At 38.5% G+C, this 26225-nt stretch overlaps 1 protein-coding gene across 1 annotated transcript in view; it reads right to left on the reverse strand.

Annotated features, from left to right (window-relative positions):
• The window catches only part of CAPRIN1 (cell cycle associated protein 1), a 36169-nt gene extending 10568 nt beyond the window's left edge, over positions 1-25601 (reverse strand). The window contains exons 1-9 of the mRNA XM_027072915.2: positions 25415-25601; positions 24615-24830; positions 10481-10543; positions 10281-10367; positions 6369-6607; positions 6199-6281; positions 2724-2861; positions 1494-1546; positions 1332-1418 (exon numbers count right to left, since the gene is read on the reverse strand). Of these exons, the coding sequence (XP_026928716.1) occupies positions 1332-1418; positions 1494-1546; positions 2724-2861; positions 6199-6281; positions 6369-6607; positions 10281-10367; positions 10481-10543; positions 24615-24830 (966 nt within the window). The 5' untranslated portion in view covers positions 25415-25601. The remainder of the gene's footprint in view (positions 1-1331; positions 1419-1493; positions 1547-2723; positions 2862-6198; positions 6282-6368; positions 6608-10280; positions 10368-10480; positions 10544-24614; positions 24831-25414) is intronic.
• Positions 25602-26225: the final 624 nt, after the last annotated feature.

Genomic DNA, 26225 nt, shown 5'->3' on the forward strand with positions numbered 1-26225 from the left:
CTAAACTGATCACAAAGACCAACTGATCTGTCATCTACATCAGGCTGGTCAAAAAATTCCTTAGAATCCCATATGGATAGGCTTTAAAAAGACGCTACCTGCCAAGTACTTAAAAACAAACCATACTGGCACGGTGCTAAGTGTGATAATATACTTTTCTCCCTCAATAAAATGCAAAAAAGTACTTAACTACAAAGCACTGTTACTTCCCAGTCTTTTCCTACTATGCCAACCCATACTTTCCATTCCTAATGTTCAACAAAACAAATATGCTAATTCATTTCTACCTGCATATCCATGCTAATATATACCTATTATCTGACTTCCCTGAAAATACACACCAAATCTACTTTTAGTCAAGGGCCAGTAGCTTCGCACACCACCATTACATAGATCTTTTACATCTTATTTTCTTCTAAACCTCCTCTAGTATTTCTGAACTGCCTTGCATAATTCAGCAAATACAGACTGTCTTGGTAGGGTTTCATGGAACAGTGTTTTCATCTAAACTAGGTAACTTTCTGGGGTCAGGGGCAGGTTATCAGTAGTATGTTTTGGCACATCAATAAGAGCTAAAAGTACTACTACAATTGCAACTTTGGAGAATGATAGAAGACATATTATTTTTTCTGCACTTTAGATATATGAATACATAAAAGAAGTCACCTAAAAGAGGATGGAAAGGATGGTTGGGACTAATTTGGTAAGGCATTTGATTTTATCTTATAGGCAACACGGCACCATCAAAGAGTTTCAAGTGAAAGTAACTTAATCAAAACTAACTTTTCTAATAATTGACCTGTAAAAGTGAATAGGATGGCCTGTGGCAGTTAGAAAAGAAAAATATGAAGAGAGCCTCTGAACTAGACACGAGGACCTGAAAAAAGGTAATGTCAATTAAGGGACAGAATTAGGAAACACCAGAAGTCTAGCACATTAGGGAGAAAGAGGAGTCTAAGAGGAAACTCCAATATATCCCTTGGAAGGTGGGCCTTTTCTGGAGGTTATCTATGTGGGAGCCCAGATTTTTAAACAGCCTGGTATCGACAATAGAAAATCATGTACTTTAATAACCTTAGATAACTTTTTTTTCCCACTTCCACAGATAACTTTATATAAATTTTTCTGTAGCTAGATCAGCAGAGATTCTATTAAACATACACAGGGATAAACAAATTACTTTTTAAAACATAATGATCCTGTTATGTGTATTAACTTTAATATGACAATAAATGTACTAATAATGCAAAAAACTAAATCTGTTCTTAGGAGAGACAAAAATGACTAATTAAAACAAAAGACATCAACTTTGCAACTGAGAGAACTCTTACCTCAACTGTTTCAACTGTCCACTCATCTACCTGCTCCTTTTCACCACTGCTGAACTGTGTTTCTGCCATAAATTGTCTATTTACATACTGCAAAGCAAAATAAATGTTTGAGAATTGTTTGAAAGGCAGAAAAGGAAAGCTAGCATTAAATAAAAATCATACCTCTGTTGATTCAACTTCACTTTGTTCCGTGTATTCTTCTGCTGGCTCAGGTTCTAAGTAGTTAAAAATTGACATAAATGAGTGTTAAGAAAGTATTTTTTTTTATTAGCAATTCATTTCAACTCCAAATAAGTTAACAGTTTACCATCAAACAGCCGGAATTTATTTACAAAGTTACAATAGTTAGCATTAAGTTTCTGTATTTTATCATTCTTACAATATTTAGAAAGAGTTTTCTTTACCATTTATTACAGAATAAATTAGGCTCAAGAGTAGTTATTCTGGACTAGGTATAATGCCAATAAAGACCTAAGTTAAAACCTCTCTATTCTTAGAGTACTATCATACAGCAACATACAGATTAAAATCTTACTATTTTAACCTACTTGATAAAGTGGTTGGGGGGATGGAGAGGAGGCTTACTATGTCCATCTGCAACCATAAATTCCACCAATGTGCAATCTTCCCTTCTAGTTTCAACCTAATAGCTAACACTTGTGTAAAGTGCTTAACTATGTGAGAGGCACCATATATATACTTTCATGTACTGCTTTCTCAACAGAGATAAAGAGACAGAGAAATTCAGTCACTTGCCCAAAGTTACATAGCTAATGAGCGTCAAAGCCAAGATTACAATCCAGGCAGTCTGATTCTTTTCAACCATTTCAAAATTCATACTCTGACAATGTTTCCAATGGTACTGAGAATTTTATTCATCAACTTAAGTTATAAAAGTATTCCTGGTAAGTGCTTACCTACATATAGTGTTGTACTAAAGTTAATTTGAAAAGATCCCTTGCCACTGAGAAATTTATGGTTCAGGATTAGAGTTATAATCTCCCCATCATTTAACATACACACACACACCCTTCATACTATTCACTTCATATACTGGCATGGTAAACAACAATAAATCTAGGTTTGTCAGCCAAAATGTACTTAAAAAGTCCTAAAACATTTCCCCTCATCTGTACTCCAGGCCAGCAATATTGCAACAAAAAAAGTTATCAGTTTGTAATAGTGATCAAGACCAGTAAGTAAATGATTGATCTTCAAGACCGCTGGGAATTATTCTTAATATGCATTGTTTTAATGTTTTGTTGTGCTTAAAGCTCCTTTAAAACTCTCAGTGTGCATACATAACTAAATAAATGCAGAGCTTGAACTTGTGGCAAAGGAGAGTAAAACCAAGATTCCTACACTACAGCTCATATCCACCTAAGTACTCACCAGCTTCAGCTACCTGATCTTCAGCTGCAGGTGCTGAGGCTGCCTCTTCTTCCTCACATAGCCCATTCTGGTGGTTGTGAGTGCTGTCAAAGTAGTTTGACTGGAAAACACGCTCAACAATTTCCTTTAGAGCTTTATCTAAAAACAGAACATGAATTATAATGTTAGACTATCGGGCATGCCTGAACTGAGTAAGATTCAATATGCTACAAAATGCTGTGGTAAGAAAAAAACTTTATCAACTGTTACTGAAACATACATATAAAAAACATTGAAGTCCATTAAGGACAGAAATTATGGAATGACAGAGAACAAGAAGAATCTATTAGTACTAAACTTTATATATTTTATGTAACTGCAAGAAAAAAAAAGCTGACAGTTATCATTTATTCATTATTTATTTAGCACCTACCTATATGTTAGGCAATGTGCTAGGCAATGGGGCTACAAAATATGTAAGATACAGTATCTGCCCTCCCTAAGTTTCCCTAAGTTTACAGTCCAATAGAGAAAAGTTATCAGATATAAAAGCAGTGAAATCACATCTGTGAAATGTACTACAAAGAGGTACAATGGATTGAACCTAATCAGAGAGAGGCACAGGAAGCTTTCCTGGTGTGTGAGTGCTGCAAGGGCAGAGATCTAGAAGATGAGTAGTAGAAAGAAGTGTTTCAAGGCAGAAGCAACACCATTTACAAAGCCCCGTATAAAGGATAAGGATATAGAAAAGGGGTACCAAATACAAGAAAATGAAAGCATGCACTGTAGCTGAGGAGGGATAGGGAGGAAGAAAAAGCATACAGACTAGTCTGGAGAAACTGATTAAGAGCCAGAACATGCAAGGTCTTTAAATTAAAGACAAATGTATATAAAATTTAATTTAAAAGACAGCCATTAAAAAATTTTAAAGAGGGATGGGGAGGGTGGATTCAGTTAAGAGAATGCACTAAGGGAGAAACGTAGGAGAGACAGATTCAGAAGATATTTGAAAGGCAAAAAATTGTCACAATTTGGTACACACTAAGATATGAGAGGGCAGAGCAGCAGGTGAAGGTGTGTGTCAAGAATTCATCTCAGGTTGCCTGGGTGGCTCAGTCAGTTAAGCGTCAGACTCTTGATTTTGGCTCAGGTCAGGAGATTGAGCCTGGCCCTTGGACTCCTCGCTGAGCATGAATAGCCTGCTTAAGATTCTCTCCCCCTCTCACTCAAAAACTACAACAAAGAAGAATCTCAATTTCCTGGCCTTGAAAACATAGAATATACCTATGTACATAGAATGTATCTATTCCCTAATCAGTCACTATACAGAAAAATAAAACTTCCCAGGACTATATTAAAATATCATAAAATTACCTCTATTAACAATAAAACTACCAACAACTTTTTCTTCCCCACTTCAGAGGCTCATGACTCAAAACTATTCATTTTAAAAAACTTATGCAGGGGCGCCTGGGTGGCTCAGTTGGTTAAGCATCCGACTTCGGCTCAGGTCATGATCTCACGGTCCATGAGTTCAAGCCCCGCGTCGGGCTCTGGGCTGACAGCTCAGAGCCTGGAGCCTGTTTCAGATTCTGTGTCTCCCTCTCTCTCTGACCCTCCCCCGTTCATGCTCTGTCTCTCTCTGTCTCAAAAATAAAATAAAAACGCTAAAAAATTTTTAAAAAATAAAAAACTTGGTTTTTTGGTTAAGCAACCAACTCCTGATTTAGGCTCAGGTCATGATCTCATGGTTTGTGAGTTCGAGCCCCGGCGTCAAGCTCTGAGCTCACAGCACAGAGCCTGCTTGAGATTCTCTCCCTCTCTCTCTCTGCCTCTCTGTCTCTCAAAATAAATATATAAGCATTAAAAAAAATCTGAAAACTGAATGCACATAAAAATACTAACTTGAATACATTAGTAACTTTTCATTAGTTATAAAGATGTTACATTCCTAAGGTAAGTAAACAAGACTAGGCAAAAAACACCATAACAAGATATAAACTTATACTTTAACCCTTGTTACTCATCAATAACGTTCATGAAAAATTGATCAGGCTTGAACTAAAACCACTTTTTTAAGCTAACAAGTTTATACACGTATGTAAATTTCTTCCTAATAAAACTTCTGTACATATTTGTGGCAAAACTAAAATTAAGAAGACACAAAGATTTCTTTACAAAGAAATACACTAAACAACACAACAAAGAAAATTTTTTTAGTTTATTTTTAATTTTTTTTTTTTAATGTTTATTTTTGAGAGACAGAACACACGCATACATGTGTGGGAGGGGCAGAGAGAGCAAGACAGAGGATCCCAAGGGGGCTCTGCTCGGACAGCAGAGAGCCCAACATGGGGTTCAAACCCACGAACTATGAGATCATGACCTAAGCCAAAATCAGATACCCAACTGACTGAGCCACCCCAGAGCCCTGAAAAATTCTTAAAAAAAAAAAAAAAAAAAAAAAAAAGTTTATTTATTTATTTTTGGGGAGAAAGAAGCACAGTGGGGGAAGTGGCAGAGAGCGAGCGAGAAAGAGAATCCCAAGCAGGCTCTGCACAGCACAGAGCCCTACACAGGACTCAATCTCACGAACTGTGAGACCATGACCTGAGCCAAAATCAAGAGTCAGACATTTAAACAACTGAGCCACCCAGGTGCCTCAAGAAAATTATTTCTTAAATGAAAAGATATAAGAGAGTTGTTTCTTCGTATTTGATTTACCCATTTCCTTAAAGCAAATACAATCCAAATTACATCATACAGTTTTGCCAATTAAAGCTTTTAATCCGATTTAATTTTTCACCAAACAGCTAAAAATAAGGTATAAGCACTTTTACCTTAAGATGTTCAAAAATCTACTTCCCTAAACCACCTTTATAAATAGCAAAGATAAGAACCTATTATTTACTAAGAGAATAAACCTAAAATTCCTAATTTACCAATGAAGTGAAGCTTAAATGTCCTTTGTTTTCTTTAAAGTCAATAAACATTGCATATTTGAGGTTAAGGTTTTTAAAAAGCACAAAAGAATTAATGTCCTCAAATTACCAGAAGTCTATGAAAAACTAAGAAAAGATGAAGGCAATGACCATGAGTAAAATGTATGAGGTATAATAAGTATTTTTTCACACAATTTCAGCCATAAGGAAAAACCAGTCCCTATCTAATACCAAGAACTCTGGAAAGCTTATTCAGTATTAATCTGTCCACCTCAAGCAGAGAGTAAGTTACAAACAAAATCGTGATAAGTCAGGGGATTCCCATCTCTACAGATTTATTGATTCATGATGGGTTTTTTTTTACTTACACACACACACACACACACAGCAGAAAGGAAAAAAAGGAAATAAACCAAAAAGTAAACAGTAGATGAATGTTACTTACACAATTCTAAAAATTTCTCCAATTAACATTACTGTCAAAAAGAAAACTAACTTTTAAAGATTCTTAGTTACAAAATTATATTCTTAGTTACAACAATTGTAATACTCACAGGTTGTTCCACATACAGATTTTTCCTTTCCTTCCAGCAAGTCCCATAGGTGAATGGAGGCATGTTCATACTGCTCATTCAACCTTATAATAATAATTAAAAAGCTAATTAATCACCTTTTAGTTGTCAAGCCAACATTTAGAAGTTTCTACTACCAAATACCACTATACCTCAAGCTCATGTCCCGTTCAGGGTCTGCTAATTTGTAGAATTCATCCAACAATGACAATTCCTCTTCAGACAATATTGGCACTCCATTCAATCCTTGCTTCAGATCAGTTCGCACCTCATCATCCCCCAATTTGTCCAAAACATACTGGAGCTCAAGTACAGTTTTTAAACGTTTTTGTTCTGCTTCTTCTCTCATAAGCTGCTCCCGACGTGCAGTCTTCTTTATTGTTTTCTGAATCTGCATAAAAATATTAAGCATAGACATTAAAATGAATTTCACAAAACTCCCAATTTAGTTCAACCAATTTCATTTCCAATGTAAGACATATTTTACTCGATGAGTTATGTGATCCTGATACACAAAATGCTGATTCCTAACGTACAAATAGAGTTTAATATCTAATAACATCATCTGTTTTAAGCAGATGTTAGAAATTCAGAACACATCTTTCTTTCCCTATAAGGTATTATTGTAACACTAAATGTTGCCAATAAAACAATGTATTTGGGATTTGCTTCAAAATAATCTAGCTGACAGGGAACAAAGGACTATATCAAACAGGACTGTCCATGAGATAAAAACTGTAGAAGCTGGGTATGGGTACAGAGGTATTCATTATATTCCTTTCTTTAGTTTTGAAATTTTTCATAATAAAAAGTATAAGAATTAAAATTTCTAATTAAGAACCCGAGCCAATTAAAAAAGAAACCCGAGTACAGCAAAATAAAAAAAAATCTTACCTATATCCATCTCCTCTATGGAAAACTGGTCCAAAATTTTCATTTTAAGTACCTACTATCAACTTAAAAAGAGATGCTAAAACCCACCACTGCTTCCTCACAACCCACTGCTAGTATTATATTATCCCAACATTTTGAAAATAGTGACTAAAACTAACTTGTTTTTATGAATAAGGGGATGCTGGCAGAGAAAAAGAAGGTGGCAGAAGACAAATAAATGCTTAGTACACATGCATTTTTCCCACTACTCTTTTCCTAGTACTCGTCTTTTACTTTCCTGTGAAGGTTGAAGGGAGAACATCAACCAGACTCAAGTACGTCTCTCTCTTCTCATGTCCAGTGTCAGACTGGGCTCAAAGAATGGTCAGAATTTTAAAGAAAGGTCAATCTTTTCAAGAGCCATGAAAGTGTCTTCCTTCCCACCTTCTTCCCCTTTCTCAAGCCTCACTGGGATAAATTGAGACAGAGAAAACCAAAATAAAGACATACAAAATGTATAATAAAGGGGCGCTTGGGTGGCTCAGTGGGTTAGGCGTCCGATTTCGGCTCAGGTCACGATCTCAGAGTTTGTGGGTACAAGCCCTGCATCGGGCTCTGTGCTGACAGCTCAGAGCCTGGAGCCTGCTTCAGATTCTGTGTCTCCCTCTCTCTCTGCCCCTCTCCCACTCCCACTCTCTCTCTAAAATAAATAAACATTTAAAAAAATTAAAAAGAAAAAAAAAGAAAAGTATAATAAAGGGAGTAATGGGGGAAGAGAGACATAGGAGAACAATAAAGTCTACAATAAGACAAATCTATGATGGCAGCAGAGAGGGCAGCAGATTAAATGACATTTAGCAGTTAAGTGGCAAGTGAACAGTACATATGAACAGAGATATGAAATCCAAGCTAGGGCACTCTAGAAAGCTTTCAAGGAGAAAGGAACATAATCTTACTGGGGGTGAGGGGTACAATTTTAGGACAGAGAAGCAGCCACTAGCCAAAGGCAGGAAATATAGGAATAGAGGCAGGAATATGAAATAAGTCAATAAAACCAAAGAAGTAAGATAAAGAATGCCACTCCGAATAAAATGAGCAGTTCAAGTAAGGAAAATATGAAATCTAGAAAAGGTAGGCTGGAGCTTGATTAAAGAATTCTTGAATACAAAACAAAAAAGGTGTTTAACAATTGTGGGAAAGCGCGATAAAGGATCAGAGTTCAATAAAAAGACTGCCAATGAAGTTAAAGACCCAATAAAAAGTTCCTGAAAATACCAGTGTTAACATAAAAGCAAAGGAGACTACAAGTATTTTCACTTACACAGTGTTAGTAGTTTTAGAAATAGACTGATTCTATTATTAAATTGTATAGCAATCCTACTTCTATGACCCATAAATTTTTTTTTAATCAGAAAATTAATTGGCCAGGATTCATCTGACCGAAGTGGATCAATTCCCAACTTGGGTGTAAATTAAGTTTCATTTATTCCATTTTGAGGGATACCATCAATATTTTACAACTTTAATCAAATTTAATAATAAGTGCATGAAATATATTAATTATGCATCAAATATTGCTCACAACCCTGAGATGAGGGAGGTACCATTATTATCACCATTTTACAGATTAGAAAACTGAAGCAGTGTGACGGCCCCACTCCTCCCCCCCCTTCTCTTTTGATACTACTGGTTCTGTTTGTCTGGAAAACCCTGAGTGATATAGGGATAGACAAGTTAAGTAACTCAAAGTCCTACAACTATTAAGTGGCAGAATCAGGGTTCAAACCAGACAGTATGGTTCCAGAATCAGAACTTTTCATCTCTGTACTGCAATGTCTCTCATCACATAATAAATTGTTTTGTTTATTCATTTTACCAAATCAGAGGCAGTTTTGTATTTCAGTGCTTTTAGCCTTTCTCCAAATAAGCTAATACTAATTCAGAAGATTAATTTTCTGATCTCAACTTTCAAATTATTTGACTTTGCCTGTATTTCATTTTTGTCCTGTTCCCAAAGGTTTCTATCACATCAAAAGATGTATGGGAAAAACACAAAACCACTTTACTTTGTTGGATCACGAGTTGATACAAGAGCAATGTATCCCACTCTGCCACATTCCTTAAGATCCCTAATGGAGACAGTGATTAACAAAAAAAAAAAGACCTATTTTCTGATAGTTAACATAATTATAAGATGGTCATTAGGTATAAAGGAATATACAGAAAATAAATGCCTACTATATTTATATATACACGTATATACAAGCTAATTTTTTAGAGATCTTCAGGGTATCTCCTATATATATATTTGTCATATCTGAGACTCAGTCCTTTTAAAAGGCATCTTTCAGAGCCCAGATGTCCATCAACTGATGAACAGATAAAGATGTAAAGATGAACGGATCAGTGATGAAAAGGAATAAAATCTTGCCATTTGCAATTAACGTAGATGGAACTGGAGGGTATAATGCTAAGTGATATAAGTCAGTCTGGGACTCCTGGGTGGCTCAGTCAGTTAAGTGTCGGACTTCGGCTCAGGTCATGATCTCACGGTTTGTGAGTTCCAACCCGCATTGGGCTCTATGCTGACAGCTCAGAGCCTGGGCCTGCAGCCTGCTTTGGATTCTGTGTCTCCCTCTCTCTGCTCCTCCCCCACTCACACTCTCTCTCTCAAAAATAAACAAACATTAAAAAAATTTTTTTAATGTTTAAAAAAAAAAAGTCAGTCAGAGAAAGACAGATGTTTTCATTCATACGTGGAATTTGAGAAACTAATAGACCATAGGGGAAGAGAAGGAAAAATAAGTTACAGAGAGGCAAACCATAAGAGGCTCTTAAATACAGAGAAGAAACTGAGGGTTGATGGGGGTGGGGAGTTGGCCACTGAGGAGGGCACTTGATGGGATGAGCACTAGTTGTACATATGAATCATGGGAATCTACTCTTGAAGCCAAGACTACACTGTATATACACTGAATGTTAGCTAACTTGACAATAAATTATTTTTAAAAATTTTAAAAAGGCATCTTTCAGGTGTTACTTTAAACTTTACAGAACTGGAAAGCATCTTAGATATAATTGGATCCAATCCTCTCATCTTACAAAGAGCTTATCAATCGTAAAGAAATAAAATTTTTTGCCTTCCTTATTTTTAATATTTCATAAACATATATACATAGTCTTCTACTTACATCTTGACTTAATGCCATGAAACTCCTCTGTAATTCTTTTGCAAACTCCAAGTTATTTGTGACTTCCTGGTACTTAGATACGGCATCCTAAAATAACAAAGACAGAGCCCAACTTTACTAGAAACATAAAGAACCACAAAATTAATTTTCTTATTAAAAATAGTGAGCAGAAAATCTTCAATAAAATGTAGCATCTTTACCAGCTGATCTTGATTAAGCCTTTCCCCTTTGTTCATTCGTTCCTGGTAATCATCAAGCTTGCCCTATGTAAAAAGAAAAAAAGAATTATGACCCACATTTTAAAGTATATACCAGCCTAACCATGCTGAAATAACAAACCCATATAATCCTCTAAGTCTGTCTCAAATCTTGCCCTAAAGATAATTTTTAGTTAACTTCAGTTTAAGTTGTACATAAAATAACTTAGTTTAATAAATAGTGCGCTAAAATATGAATGCAGACACTCCAGCCCCTGCTGAATAATAACCAAATTCCACAGTATAAGCCAATGACATGATACAACACTGCTTATTTAGGTTTCTCAAAAGAGATATGCATCAGATGGCCTGCACAAATGGTTCCTACCAACATGGGTGAAGGCCACAATTTGGTTATGATCCTACTTACACAGAAGCATATCAGACATTTTATAATGTTAAATTCTTGTCCCTTCCTCACCCCCTGCCTCACCTCACTTCCTCACTTCGTGTGACTAAGTGGTATAAAAAGAGTGTATTTTCCCTGAAAAAAACCCATGTGCATACTGTCTTTGATAGGCCTCATCCATTTCTCTTGAACAACATGATACTCCAAGCTATCACATCACCTATGGGTAGTGCATTACTCAACAGCTTTGCTTTCTTTTCTCACAAATGGAATTAAATATGACAGTGGGACAGAAAATTAACCTCTGGTTTAAGTCATCTTTTTCCCCCCAACTAAAATGAAAATGTTGGCAGTTTCCCAGGCTACTATTAGATAAGACCCCAAAGAAAAGTATTACTCAGGTAATACAATAGTCAAAAATTCTTGACAATTCTTGATAGTAGTCAAGTTATTGTTTTAAAAGTCAGAGGAGCAGGAATAAGTAGAAACCTAAATTAAAGGGGACAAATTTTTAAATTAATATAATCACAATAAATTATAAACATATATTGTTCCTCACCCTTAGTAATAATAAAATTAGCCACGAAACACAAAATCTGATAAAATGCATTCAGGGTCAAGAAACAAGTTTAAAAACAATACTAAAAAGTTGTTTTAGGTCAAATCATCCATTTTCTTTGCACCAGAACCATTAGTCAAGTTGCATAACCATTCCACCCTAAATTAAAAGCCTAACAATTCCTTAGTGATCCTAGAGGCAAATAAAACCAAAATAAACATTAAAACATTAAAGGCTGATCCAAGTACCCAATTTTATGCTTAGGTAGACTATTTCACACAATAACCTCCGGCTGAAGAGGTATAAAATTCAAGTCTACCAGTTGAAAAATGCAAGTTTTTTCTACACTGATCTGACAGGCCTAATTCCAAGTAAAAAAGATAAGCTCAACTGTCTCAGAACACTCTCTGAGGATGAATAAAGACAACTCATTCATTTTTTAAAAGGGTACGCTATTTTAAAGAAAAAAACAAACAAGATTTGCTTTTAATGATGACTTAGGGTATAATACCACTTTATTATAGTCAGGATTCCTCTGTTTAGAAATATACAGATAACAGAAGATATGCAAATGGAAAGAGGGCCTGAAATGTAGTGCTAGTACAGTAAAAATTCTGAATTCACTGCTAGGCAAAAGAAAAACTATTAGCTCATACCTAGCATTTATTATCTTCCTTTTTCATACATTTTTCAAAGAAACTGTTGCTAAATCTAAAATTAATACAGAGTTGAGTGCAGTATATATCCCTTACAGGGTAGAGTTTTACATACCTAGTTTAGCTCTATCATTTAATGTCTTACAAATTTAAAACCATACATGCCAATCAAAATGGATGTCAAATCGAATTCCTAAATCATGATGGTTTATATGTAAAAATATATATGAAAAGCTTTTTTAATGTTAAGAATGTACCTGAGTGGTAGAACTATAGGTGGAACTTTTTTCCTTTTGCTTTGTTTTGTACACTTAGATATTCTGCAATGAACAGTTTGTAAAATAAAAAAATTATAATTTCATGCTATAAAAAAGTTATTAAGATTGGCAGATTTTAGGGTACTGCCAAGACTTTAACCTATAATAATCTTTGAATATGAATCTATATACTATCCTATAGTTGGGCAAGCTACCCTAAAGGAGAAAAGCTCCAAGGGCACCTGCGTGGCTCAGCTGGTTAAGCGTCCAGCTCTTGGTTTTGGCTCAGGTCATGATCTCATGGTTCATGAGTTTGAGCCACACACTGGACTCCAAGCTGACAGTGAGGAGCCTGCTTGGAATTCTCTCCCTCTCTCTACCCCTCCCCCACGTTCTCTCTCTCAAAATAAATAACCTTTAGAGAAAAGCAAAGCTCCAATTTTCTACACAATATCAAATTTAGTATTTATCCAACCCAAACTCTACGGCAGATTGCATTTTCCAAAAATGGCCACATCTGTAGCTCTACATACTGTTCACTGCACCATTAAGAACTAGTCCAATTCCCCTGCCATTGTACTAAGAGGGGTTCAACCAACAGAGTACAGTGGAAGTGATCCTGTACAACTTCCAAGGCTGTGTCATAAAAGCAATGTATCTCTGTCCTATTTGCTAGTCACTAAAAACATTTGGAGTCCCAAGCTATCATTTAAGAAGTCCAATAACCCTTCTCACGGTTTGTGGGTTCAAGCCCCGCATCGGGCTCTGTGCTGACAGCTCAGAGCCTGGAGCCTGCTTCGGATTCTGTGTCTCCCTCTCTCTCTGCCCCTCCCCTGCTCATGCTCTGCCTCTCTCTCTCTCAAAAAATAAATAAAACATTTAAAAAAATAAAAATAAATAAAAGATGTCCAACAACCCTGAGGCTGCCATCCTATGAGGAGGCCAAGCCATGAAGAGGTCTTATTTAAGAATTCGGGTCAGCAATCCTAGTGTTAGAATCATAGCCCAAGCACCAGACATGAAGCAAACAAGCATTATTAGTCTTCCCAGCTGAGGCCCCAGGAATCATTAGCGCAGAGACACCAACCCCACTGTGTGTCCTATCTGAATCCCTAACAGGCAGAATGTGTGCATAATAAAATGAAGTTTTGGAGTAATTTATCACACAGGAGTAACTGGAACAAGGGTAAAAGAGAAATCAAAAGAAAGGGAAAGCAGCTGCTATGCAAAACTCCGTTTCACAGTACACATCTTCATGAAATACCGTCACCAAAAAATAGGCAAAAGGACGCTGTGCAGCCAAAACAAAGATCTATTTCATTAGAACTCGTACATCTGTTTCTTTTGATTTTTATATTGCTATAATAGGTTTCAAATTTATCAATTCATAACAATTTAAGAGCCATAATTTTAAAAAAAAAAATTTTAATGTTATTTTTGAGAGAGAGTGTGCGCAAGCGGGGGAGGGACAGAGGGAGACAAAGAATCTGAAGCAGGCTCCAGGCTCTGAGCTGTCAGCACAGAGCCCAATGCAGGGCTCATACCTACAGACTACAAGATCATGACCTGAGCCAAGTTGGACATTTAACCGACGACGCCACCCAGGCACCCCAAGAGCCCTAATTTTGAAAGGAAGGACTGCCACTAACACCACAAGAAATGACAGTTCACTGTGACAGAAGAAATATGTTCAAAAATCATGACATAACTTAAAAATCTCAAGGGTCTTTAACAGAAGATTTTCAAAAGCAGACCACACTTCCTTATATCTGGTAAGATGAATTAATACAGCTATAGTGTCCAATAAAAAAAAATGTTAATCAAATGAATGGAAACTACAGGTCTTTCATGAACATTTTTCTAACCATAATAAAACAAAAGTTTCATTACAGCTTTACATTTGTTCCTCTATATAGCCATTAACACTTGCTATATTACTGTTATAAATATCCCGTCCCCTTGTCCTTACCCGACCTTTAAAAAAGCAAGATGCTGAGTCTGATCAAAGTGCCTAATAAACAGCTCTCATTTGAGGAAACTCAAAACTTACTAATAAGACTGCAAAGACAATGAAAAAAGTGTTCTACATTAAAAGGCACTAGGTGTTTTTTTTTCCTTTGTCCATATAATACAGGATCTCCTGGTTGCTTGGGTGTATAAAGACTTTCATCACCATGAAATTTGAACTAAAGGCACCTCTGTTCACTATTACACATAATTAACTCTACATAGCAGAGACCCTGTATTAGTCTGCAAGTCAGTGATTTCCAAAGTGTGGTCCCCAAACCAGCAATACATCAGCAACAGCTAGGAACTTATTAGAAATGTGAATTCTCAGGGTACCTGGCTGGTTCAGTTGGTGGAGCATGCGACTTCGATCTTGGGGTTGTTGACTTAGAGCCCACACTGGGTGTAGAAATTACTTTTACAAAATTAATTTTTTTTTTTTTTGAGAGAGAGAATGAGAGGCAGAGAGAGAGAATCCCAAGCAGGTTCTTCACTGCCATCGCAGAGCCCGATGTGGGATTCGAACTCACAAACCATGAGATCATGACCTGATCTGAAATCAAAGGTCGGATGTTTAACCAACAGAGTCACCCAGGCACTCCCCCACCAAAATTAAATCTTTAAAAAAGAAAAATGACATGTAAATTCTCAGGCACCACCCCAGACCTATTAAATCAGAAACTCTGGGGGCTGGGACCCAGCAATCTGTGTTTTAACAAGCCCTCTGGTTGATTCTAATGTGTGCTTAAGTTTGAGAAACACTAACCTAGATCAAATACATTGCAATACACTTGTAATAATTGAGTCTTAGAAATAAGAAATTATTCTGAATCACACAACCAATACAAACTGTGACCATAAAACACATTATATGGCAACCTCAATTTGGTTAAAGGTTTAACATTAAACAACTCCGAAAACTTGTTGAATAGTGGTTTTCTAAACCAGCTTATAAATCTATCTAACCTAGTCATTAGTTACATAAGAAAAAATCCATTTATGATCCAAACATTGAAGGGGTACCATCTTCCATTCATAAATACTACTTTTATTAAGTTCTGCATTGTGAGCCAAGCTCCAGAAGTTTAGAGCACTTAAACTCACTGGTGAGTGCCAAATTTTGCACTAGAAACAGAAAGCCTCATAGAAAAATCAACTGGTTTAATTTTCTACCTTTGAAAATGAGGTTGGTTTGCAATCTCAGCTCACTCCTAAGTAGCTTTCAGAGATCTCAAAAAGAAAAAAAAAAGGATGTATCTGCACTAGTCTCATGAGTAGACTACTCAAAGACAAACTTCATTCCTATGGTTACATCCCATCCAAATGGCTTAAATTAAGTCCAAGTAGAAAAACTGTGCATTTGAGGTTAAAATTTGCAGTATGAACTAAATCAATATATAAATAAGAAACTGCCTTTCACAATGACTGATCCAACATGAACTCCGATGAACGCAAAGGGGCAAGGATAGGAGCAAAGGGCTCCATACAAACACAGCTTTTTTTTTTTTTCTTCCCTAAGCTAGAACATGGCTGCCTAACACCTAGTTAATAAATTGGCTGATACACATATCATCCACATAAAATGAACATTAAGTATTTTCTTCTAGAAAATGGAGTTGTTTTCCTAGCATAAAAGGAAATCTTTATCAAAGAGCCTATCACGAAACTGGTAACAAAAACCTGCTCTCTTACATTCTATCTGGAAATAATTATTTAGAAATTCTATTTAGGGCTCCTTTTCAAACTACTGAGCATCCTAAGAGTATTAAAGGTTCACTTATAGCACCACATATGATTAAGATAAAAATCAGGCCATTTCCCAGATTATCTGGTCTCTAAAGGGGAACCATAGTATGGAGATGTGACTATGCCCAGTAAATGTCAAAAGATTATATGTATATGTGGTCCTGACAAATGATTACCCAAGAAGTACAGCCCAGTCCTATCCCCTATCTCCTGTTTCTTTGTTGCTTTTAATAGCTGACAGTATTCACTACGTGACATTCAAATTTAAAATATCAGGTAGCTAACCCTATCAGCAAGGACTATTATCAATCATATTTCACCTAATTAGAAACTGAAAGGGCAGTTAGTAACTTGCCTAAGGTCATAAGTCCCAGAAAAATCATTTGTGCCTCATTACACCCCTCTTTTTTGTCACTCTGGATTCTAGACATTGCTACGTTTCATTTTTGCCCTGCTGCTGTTTTCCTCCCTTCCTTTCACCAGAGTAAAAATTAGGTGACTTAATCGCAGTACACCTAGATCTTTCACTCTTCCCAAAGATTTTTTCACCACCACCAAAGTTACTTAACTGAAATGGTTTTTAAAAATTCAATACAGTGCTGTGAGGATGCCAGATGATGAATACCCAGAACAGCTATCCTCCTGAGCTTTCCTTCCTTCCTGTTAGATCTGAAATTTCATAAATGAATAAAGAAAACATTTTTTTTTAATTACACAATTAAAAAGAAATAGCAAAGGAGAGACTCCAAAAAACCAAATTCCTTAACTAGACAATTATAAACAGTCACAACAAGAAAGATTAGGAGGGGACAACATCTGAAAAAACTAGCTTAGCTACCCAAGAAACTGTACCTTCTGTTCTGAATTAAGAAGATCTCCACACTGAGACAGAAAATTTAAAAATAAAGCCTAAAATAACAAAAGTAGTAAGAGCACCCATCTAGAAGCTATTTTGTGTCTCCAGGCCAAATAAATCACTTCTCAGTACTGAAAACCTATAGAAAGACAAATGTAAAAACAAAAGATAAAGATTTTTCTTGTCAACTTTCCATAATCTTCAGTGGACTTTCTAGACATTATTTCAAGTCCCCAATCCCTACATTCCCTGTTCTTCACCTAGAAACATCAGTTCTGACTTTGCCCATATAATGGTAGGCAGCTGATTGCCTCCTGTGTACCCTCCACCAGTTCAAATGACAATTAGTTGCTAATAAACTTCACAGGAAAGACCGTAAGAAACAAAAGTTTTCTCAATTATAAAGAGGAGGGTAGAGAGAACATATAGTACAATCCATAGATGATCCCTAACAGTGCTCTTCTAATGCTGGAAGACTTCTCATGTAGCAGAAGTCTGAGCTGTTCCAGAAAACAAATATTAAATATTGTGTGGGACAGAGGAAGAGTGGGTTGAGAGGTGACTAGCATCAAGATCTTAAAGAGTTGTTCAAAAATGAAATCGACTTTCACAGAGAAATGAGCATTCTACCAGGCCCTAGAAGACTGATTAATGCAGAAACTGAATGAACACTTGTCAAGAATGCAGGATTTCTTAACACTAAGAACAGTAAGAGGATGCTAAATTAGGTGTTTTCTTTTTTGTTTTTTATTTTTAATATTTTTTAAGTTTATTTTTTTATTTATTTTGAGAGACACCAAGACAGCAGGAGTGGGGAAGGGGCAGAGAGGGAGAGAGAGAATCCCAAGCAGGCTCAAAGCCTGATGTGGGGCTTGAACTCACAAAACCGCGAGATCATGACGTGAGCCAAAACCGAGGGTCAGACACTTAACCGACTGAGCCACCCAGGTGCTCCTAAATTAGAGGTTTTCTAAGACAATTTGTAAGATAATCTTTCAAGCAAATAAGCAACCAGGAGTTTAACTTGACAAGACTTTTGTCCAACTAACTAAAAAGGGGGAAAAAATGTAACAGATAATCCTTATTCCTTGTCCATGGTTGTTAATTATGCAGTTAAGCCTGAATGAACGGAAGCAGCTAACCCTAGTAGGAAAACAAAAAAGGATAATTTTGAAGAGTTCCGGCATCACCCACTTTGAATTCTTAAGTCTAAATCTTGTGCATCTGAAAAACAAATGATTATCAACAATCTTAACAAGTATCTTTTGAATTATTAGTTGCTTTAACCAAACTACTCAGTAGAATGAGTATAGTATATTCGTTACATGATTTAGAAACTCTATTCAGAGTTCAATGTAAAAAGATGAGAACTGTAATTCACTTAAAATGGAGACCAAAAGGTTTTTTCCCAATGATTAAAGTATATTTCAGTTATTTCTATGGCTAGATAACAATATTAAGGGGAATACAATGAAAATTTCTAATCATTTACAATGGTTCAAATACAAAGAATCATCTATTCTCCTTCCTAAGACTATTTACAAATTGTGCTTATAGCACCAAGATTTTAGAAGTGCTCAACTTGCAGGGGGTGCCTGGGTGGCTCAGTCAGTTAAGTGTCCAACTTCCGCTTAGGTCATGATCTCAAGGGTCATGGTTTCAAGACCCGCATCAGGCTCCGTGCTGAGCTTGGAGTCTGGAGTCTGGAGCCTGATTCAGATTCTGTGTCTCCTGCTCTCTCTCTGCCACTCCACTTCTTGGGCTTTGTGTGTGTGTCTCTCTCTCTCTCAAAAATAAATATTTTTTTAAAAAAATTATAAAAGTGCTCTACTTGCCTAATCAACTCTACTCACTTAAAAAATAGATCAAAAGAAAATTCTTCAGGAAAAATTCCATCTCAGTAAAAACACTGAAGTAAATAGCTCTGTACAAAAAGCATTTTCTCCCTCATGGATTAATCCATCTTAACAGGATTTTACTGATGAAGCTACAAATATTTCTATATAATGATTCAGTCAAACTAACAAATATTTAGCATTTACCATGTGTAAGGCCCAATATGCTGTCATTCATACTCCCCAAGGAGCTTAACTACCTATTTAGAAAAACACATAAGGTAAGAGCATAAGACAATACAAAATGTCAAGGAAGTATAGAGACAATAGGTACTACAGGAAGTTAAAGGAAACAGCATCCTTTAGCTGAGCACAGCCAAAAAGCACACCTTCCCTTTTCCTCAGGAAATATGAATTCTGAACTCTGCCCAATAAAGTCTCTGTCATGTATGTTTTTACACTCATACTCTATCCAACAAAAGCACTGGTACAGCTAGGGGGAGAAATAAAGAAATGAGCAGAAGCCAAGCAATTTACAATTCCAACTTTGGCTGATACTGTCTCTTCTGCTACTCCTCTTACTCTTCTCTACTGCTTACATACAATTCACTGCCACCAGAAAAAGGGACCAATTACTAAAAAAATATCCAAAGCCTGTAATACAAGAATACGGAAAGGTTGACACACCTCCTACTGCTTTACTGGTAACACTTTTCCCAAATTATCTGGTCTACGACATACCAAGCCTGCATTAAGACGGACCAGTGTGCATCAGGGCTTACTTAAGCACAAAGAGAAATATCAGAATTTAAACTTTAAAAGTTCATTTCATTACAACAATACAGATGTCCCAATGACAGCTGATACAATGGGGCTTTACTTGTACTGTTTTTCTCAAGACCCATTACCTGGACAGCCTAAAAACACAATTTAACAAGATACTAATAAAGGTCTAACAATGAAGAAATAAAAAGCTTTTTCCTTTTGCTTTCAGCATTTTAAAACAGAGGAACTCTAAAATTAAAGATTTAAGTTAAAGCCTTCACCTGGTTCTACAGTACTGGCTTAAACATGAAAAATACTTATGTTGCAGAACATTACAAATTCCAATTTTTCCCATAAAACCACAGACCTTAGAATTCACTCTTTCCAAACTGGTTGACTTTACATGGGCATCTGAATGAACTCTTCCATAAAATGAATTAGAATAAATTCTAAGATGACTTTAAGGCCTTAAAAGATCTTAGATTCTATTAACAGTATAACAATAAGATCGACACCAGGTTGTTATAATTTTAACCTTTGAAAGAATTTAATTTTTTTAAAAGATGAAACAGTACTAATCTTCCTCTCCTCCTAAATGTAAACTAAGGTACTAATTACATAAAATTATAACAAACTGTATGTTTAATCTCTAAGTCACACAAAATGTATTCTAATACAAATATTTGCCACATGGGAATTTTCTAGAGTAAAATAACATGGTCAGGTTAAACCAATTCATTCTCATTATAATACTTGGGATTCTACTCTCATGCAAGAAAAACATACTTATAATTATTACACGAGGAAATTCACATCTTTTCCTTTTTAAATTCAAATTTTAAATACTTCTCTCTCTCTCTTTCCCTAACACACACACACACACACACACACACCCCCACACCCATACCCAGGCAGGCAGGCAGAGAGAAACAAATGAAGCATTATAAATGTTTGGGTTTTTTTTTTTTTTCCTGTGACAAGGTGAATTCAAAACAAAGTAATCTTGCCCTCTGCATTGCAGAGAAATAGTTCATGCAACCAATGGGAAAAGCGGATACATCAGCAATTTCAACTGTCAAGAAAAACTTCAGATGTTAGCCCCAAGGAAAGATTTTACTTATAAAATAGTTGAGAATGTTATTATTTCAAAATACTTAGCAAAGAAATTCTGTAGAAAAGCTGCATTGAAAATTCTAAGTAGAGGCACACTGCAATGCTCTAAAAAGAAATGTTATCCTAACAATGATAGCATCTTTTTTCAGTAAATTAACTAAAAAGATCTAAAGAGCAAAAAAGACTTGAGAGAGTAGATGAAAAACAGTACACTTTGGCTATCTGTCTTGGTCACATATTGGTTACAAAGCTGTCAGACTGCTCTGCAAGAGAACAGTGGTTAATCTTTCACCTACCAAAATCACTAGTGTCTAAACCTATTATACTTACAAAAAGCATAAAAATTTTAAATGTCATCTATTTAAACATCCTTTATTCTACATCAAAACTGATTACATCTCACCATATAAATAAGCTCTCTCTTCAGTGAAAATTAAAACTTGGTTTCAAAATAACATCTTGCCTAGCCTATAGCCCCGTTTTATACCAACAAACTGATGAAGAAAACTTGGCAATTTCTATTACTTATAAAAATTAAAAGATTTGTAAATGGAGTTTTGCACTTGATTCTTTTGATTATAACTGCATTTCTTCTGTTTGCTAAGCATATACATAGTATAGTCTTTATAAACCCAAATTTCAAAAACTACCAGGCCATTTAGTTGCATTACATAATAGGATCATATTTCATTAATGTTAAGCATGCATTCTTACTGAACAGATGCTTAACTTTCTTCTAATGGCTTGACTTATCAGAAAATTAACAAATACTTTGTTTTTTTAAATGAAGTACAATAAAATTACTGCAATTCTCCAAGTCTTAAACTAAATGATAATACATTTCTAGTAGTAATTTTGGTCAGGACACTGGATTTTAGAATCCATTAAAAAAGAGATTTTGGGGCACCGGAGTGGCTCAGTTGGTTAAGTGTCCGACTTCAGCTCAGGTCATGAGTTCACGGTCGTGAGTTCGAGCCCCACAACAGGCTCTGTGCTGAAGGCTTTGGAGCCTGGAGCCTGCTTCGGATTCCTGTCTCCCTCTCTGCTCCTCCCCAGCTCCCACTCCGTCTCTCTGTCTCTCTCTCTCAAAAATAAAGATTAAAAAAAAAAAAAGATTTTGTCCTGAAGACCGTTATGAATAGGTCAAGTCTAAAATATAGCTCAAACAGAAGTTGCTAAATGGACTGAAATAAAAAGAAACCCAGTTATTTATAAATACCATCTTCCTTTACTGCATAAAGGTTTATAAAGATTCAAAACTGACTTGTAAAGTAAATCCTATTTTAGGTTTATTAGAAATGCTCACTACTGAAAAATTAATGTTTTGAAAAAAAATCACATTTTCATACAGTAAATCTAGATATAGAAAAAATGCAATATAAACTAGAAACCAGATGTGCTTAGAGAAAAACCCAAAATCCTTAAGTCTCTCAAAAAGTAAAACTTAATTTCAATAGTAGTTAGGTCACAACATACTGCCAACTTAGCTATTTAACAAGTAGGTAGCTCAGTCTGTGAGTTACCAAAAAGCTTACCTGTAATTTGACCTTTCTACTACCTAGCACTCAAAACAATGAGAAGACCAAAAAAAAAAAAAAAAAAAAAGACGAAATACTTCTGTTACTTTGTGAGGTTTTTTTCCTCCACCATTACAAGAGAACTTTTCAGTACTTACTAGCCTAAGTCTGTAATTACTTTCTCTTCTATGGGGGTGGGGGTGGCAGGTGTTAGGCAATGTATACAATATAAACACATACACAGGTGACCTGTCATTGTTCAGGTCCTCATGGGGCTTAAAAACTAATTTTTTTCCATACTCATTTGGAGCACTAGAATCAGTCATGTCATAACTAAATTGGTTGCTAATCAGTACCTGACTTTACATTAAGGGCTTTGAAAAATTACTTTTCAGTCCTTAAAATATGAATATCTACATTTATATGTCTATAGTTAACATTTACTACATCATTACTATTTTTGATTCCTATCCTAGAAGAATTCTGAAAATTAAACCACTCAGGCATCAACCAGACTGACGGGATTTATTGTAGCAAGAGGTTTTAAAAAGATTCCTAAATCTTGATTCAGATGGCAGACTCAGAAGATACTGGCCTTGGGCATGCTTATTCCAATACGTATTTAAATGCAACTACTTTACAAGTAAAATACTTTTGTTGCTTTGCTGATATTGATTCATCTATTACTTTTATCATTTATAATAAACTACATTTGTTTATCAAAATAGAGTATCACCAAAAGGTAGGAGACATCCACAATTAGTGCATCTCTCGATTTCAAATAAAAGCTAAGAAATTCAAGTAATATTCCCAGTAGAAAAAATGAGACAGATTAGTATCTAATCTAAAAATGTCTTTTAAAACTCCCAAAAACTATAAAATCAATTAAACAAGCAATTAAAGTAATGAAGGCCTAAATGTCACCATTTTCTTCAAGTTATTTGGCCCAAATTTTAAATAGCTACTATCTCAATCAACATCTTAAGTAACACTGTTAGGTGGGTGACTAAATAAACATTCTTAAATGACTTCTTCAAAATTCAAGATGTTTTATAATAAATGTTTTACTAGAAGCAGACAAACGAAAGTTATCCAAGCAAAGTTATTTTTCTTAAGGTAAAAGGCAAAAAATTTGCATAATAGTCACATATGTAATTATCCAATTTTTCATACTACTGATTTGCTTCTCCCTTTCCACCTCCAGTCTTACTGAAGGTGGAATTATTCACTCTGCAGAGACCCTTTCTCTACATATGTACACACCCACACAGGCAGGCACACACACACACACACACACACACACACACACACACGTGCCGCTCCAAACAGAGTTGGTACACTGTCCTGCACTGAAAGCATAAAACAAAAGGCCTACTTGAAGATAAACCTCACGGTGTGACCTAGAATGGCAAACTATTGAATCCAAAAAATTGTGGGTGTGGCTCGACTGTTTTTCGGAGGGGGGCGAGGAAGGCCAGCCGGGGCGGCTGCCTGGTCTCTGCCCTCCCCCTCTGCTTTCGCTTTGTGCTCACAATGCAGCTCCTGTAAAGCGCTTCCCTCTCCTCGCAGCCGCCGCCATGTTAGACGCTCTCTCCATGTGCCCGGAGACCTGGCGATCCCCTCGGTCTAACACGGACCCACGCCCCCCAACGAATCTCGATCGTGGCCGTCTCCCTCCCATCCCTCTCTAAAGTCCCGGAGGGGCAAAGAGCCGCCGCAGAAAATCTTCTCGGCATCGAGTTGAGCTTGAGGCTCAGGGGGGCACCTAGACAATCGAAACAAAGAAGGAAACGTGGGGGCGCCCATCAGATGGGGGCGGGGGGGGGTAGCAAATCGAAGACATACTCAAAAGGGGCCTGACACAAAAGCAATTCTGGGTGAAATCACACTTCTCTCCCAAGAGAGGTGAGGGCACACCGAACAGGCCTCAAGTACACGGTAACCGAGCGGACCAACCCCACGACTGTAGGACGTAGGCCGCCCCAACTCCACCAGGCGGTGGGTTGAGCCCTGAGCCCCCTCACCGGGACCCCTTCATTTCTCCCCGCTGGCCCTCGTCAAAGAAATCGGGCCTCGGTGACGGAGGGAAGGGTATCACACGGCTAGTCTGGCGACAGGGCAGGCCCCCGCCCTTACACATCCCACTCCCAAAGGCCAAGAAGCCTGGCCCACTGCCGGAGGAGAGTAATAAAGCGGCCAGGGCGGGAGGGGGGAGGGGGGGGAGCGCCCCGTCCGGGTCAGGTGACAAGCACCTCCCCTAGGAGCCCGTTTTCAGGGCTCGAAGCTCCGTTTACAGAGCAGGCCGGGCGTGGGGGGTGGGGATGGGTGGAGGGGATGCGACAGGGACGGGAAGAGGGCAGGCCACAGCAGTCAGGATTGGAGCATCAAACCCTCCCTTCCCCGCCAACTCCTGGCACCTTTTTCTTCTCCAGGTTCCGAAGTTTCTTGTCGATCACCCCGAGGATCTGCTTCATGGCCTCGGTCTGGACAGCGCCGGTGCCGGTTACGGGGTGCTGGGAAGCCGGCGCAGCTGCCCCGGCCCCCGCCGCCGCCTCACTCCCGGAGGAACCCGACGGGGGTGGCGGTCCGGACGACTTGCTGCCGCTTCCGCTGTGGCTGGTGGCCGAGGGCATCTTTAGACCGTGAGAGGAGACAAGAAAAAGCGGGAGGAAGGACAAGAGCGGCGAGTCAGGCGGCGGACGGGGCGAGACGCGGGACAAAACGCGCAGCGGGCGGGAGCCTGCGCGAGCGGGTGGGGGTGGGGATGGGGCCGGCGCGCGCCGCGAGGGCAGGAAGACACCGCGGACGCGCGCGCGACCCGCCAGCAGGGCGCCCCGCCGGGCCTCGCACCGCCCCCCCCCCCCGGCCCGCCCCTCCCCCGCGCAGGCCGCCGGCTCGGCCTACCAGCCCCGGGGTACCGAGGCTCGCGCCGGGGGCGGGGCCTCGCAGAGCCGGCCGCCAACGGCCAGTGCAACGGTCCCCGCCGGGGTGGGCCAGCACTCGTCGCCTGGCGAGGAAAGGAGGGAGGAGAGAGGTCGAGGCTGAGGCGGAGAAGGGTGGAGAAGGGCACTGGAAATGACCGGGGGAGGGGGGGCGGAGGGGGAAGGGGAGACTTGAGGAGCAAGCCCCTCGAGAAGGTCCAGCCGATCCGGAGGTAAAGGACACTCGGGGCAGCGGCCCTCTTCACCGTCAGCGCCTCGGTCCGGGTGGCGCTCACCGTGCGCGCGCAGAGGACGCTGGAAATCCCGAGTGGGCGGCTGAAGGGGCAAGGGTGGCTGTGCGTTCCGGGCAGTGTCGTGCACTCCGTGGGCGCAGGCCGCTTCGCCCTATCCCCGCTGCACCGAGAACCGCTGCTAGTGAGGCGGAGAGCCGAGAGCGGGAGGGACTTAGCCAGCCGGCCCTCTGGGGCGGAGGGGGCGGGAGAAGCTGCGGGCGGGGGCCTTCGCGTCCGCTCGGGCTGCCCGACGCGAACGCCTGTGGGAAAGGGCCCACCGGGTCTCCTACTGCGCCGCTCTAGCCCCTGCCCTTGGGGGGGGACGGTCGGTCCGCGCAGGTCGGAACGGCTCCGGGAGGGGTGCCCCAGCGGAGTCCTGAGTTTTGAGCGAAATCAAATCTAGGGTCCTTCAGGCGAAGTCGCTTGACGTCCAAACGGGGACAATAGGTGTCAAGCAGCTGGATCGGAGCTGGCTCCTGCCCTGTAAAGAGCCTTGGGCCCCCTTTGCGGGAGGCAAAGGTTTCTGCAAGTTAGGGGTACGTGGGGTGGGTGGTGCAGTCCCAGCTTCTAGAATTCCTTCTGTATGCAGAGCAAGCAAATTCCCACACCCCAAAAGGTCTTTGGAAAAAAGCTCGCCTCTAACCCCCACAAAACAATCACCCGGTAACCTAGGAGTTCCCTATAGAACGCGTTGGAAATGAGCAAGATGGGTGGCTTATAAAAAGTCTTAAAACTCGGGACTCATGTTAAAAATAATCTTAAGATGACACTTATCCAATAAACCCGAGTATCACAAATTAGACTTTTTGTTTTG

Source organism: Acinonyx jubatus, chromosome D1 (genome assembly GCF_027475565.1).
Source record: "Acinonyx jubatus isolate Ajub_Pintada_27869175 chromosome D1, VMU_Ajub_asm_v1.0, whole genome shotgun sequence".
In the NCBI taxonomy this organism is placed as follows: Eukaryota; Metazoa; Chordata; class Mammalia; order Carnivora; family Felidae; genus Acinonyx; species Acinonyx jubatus.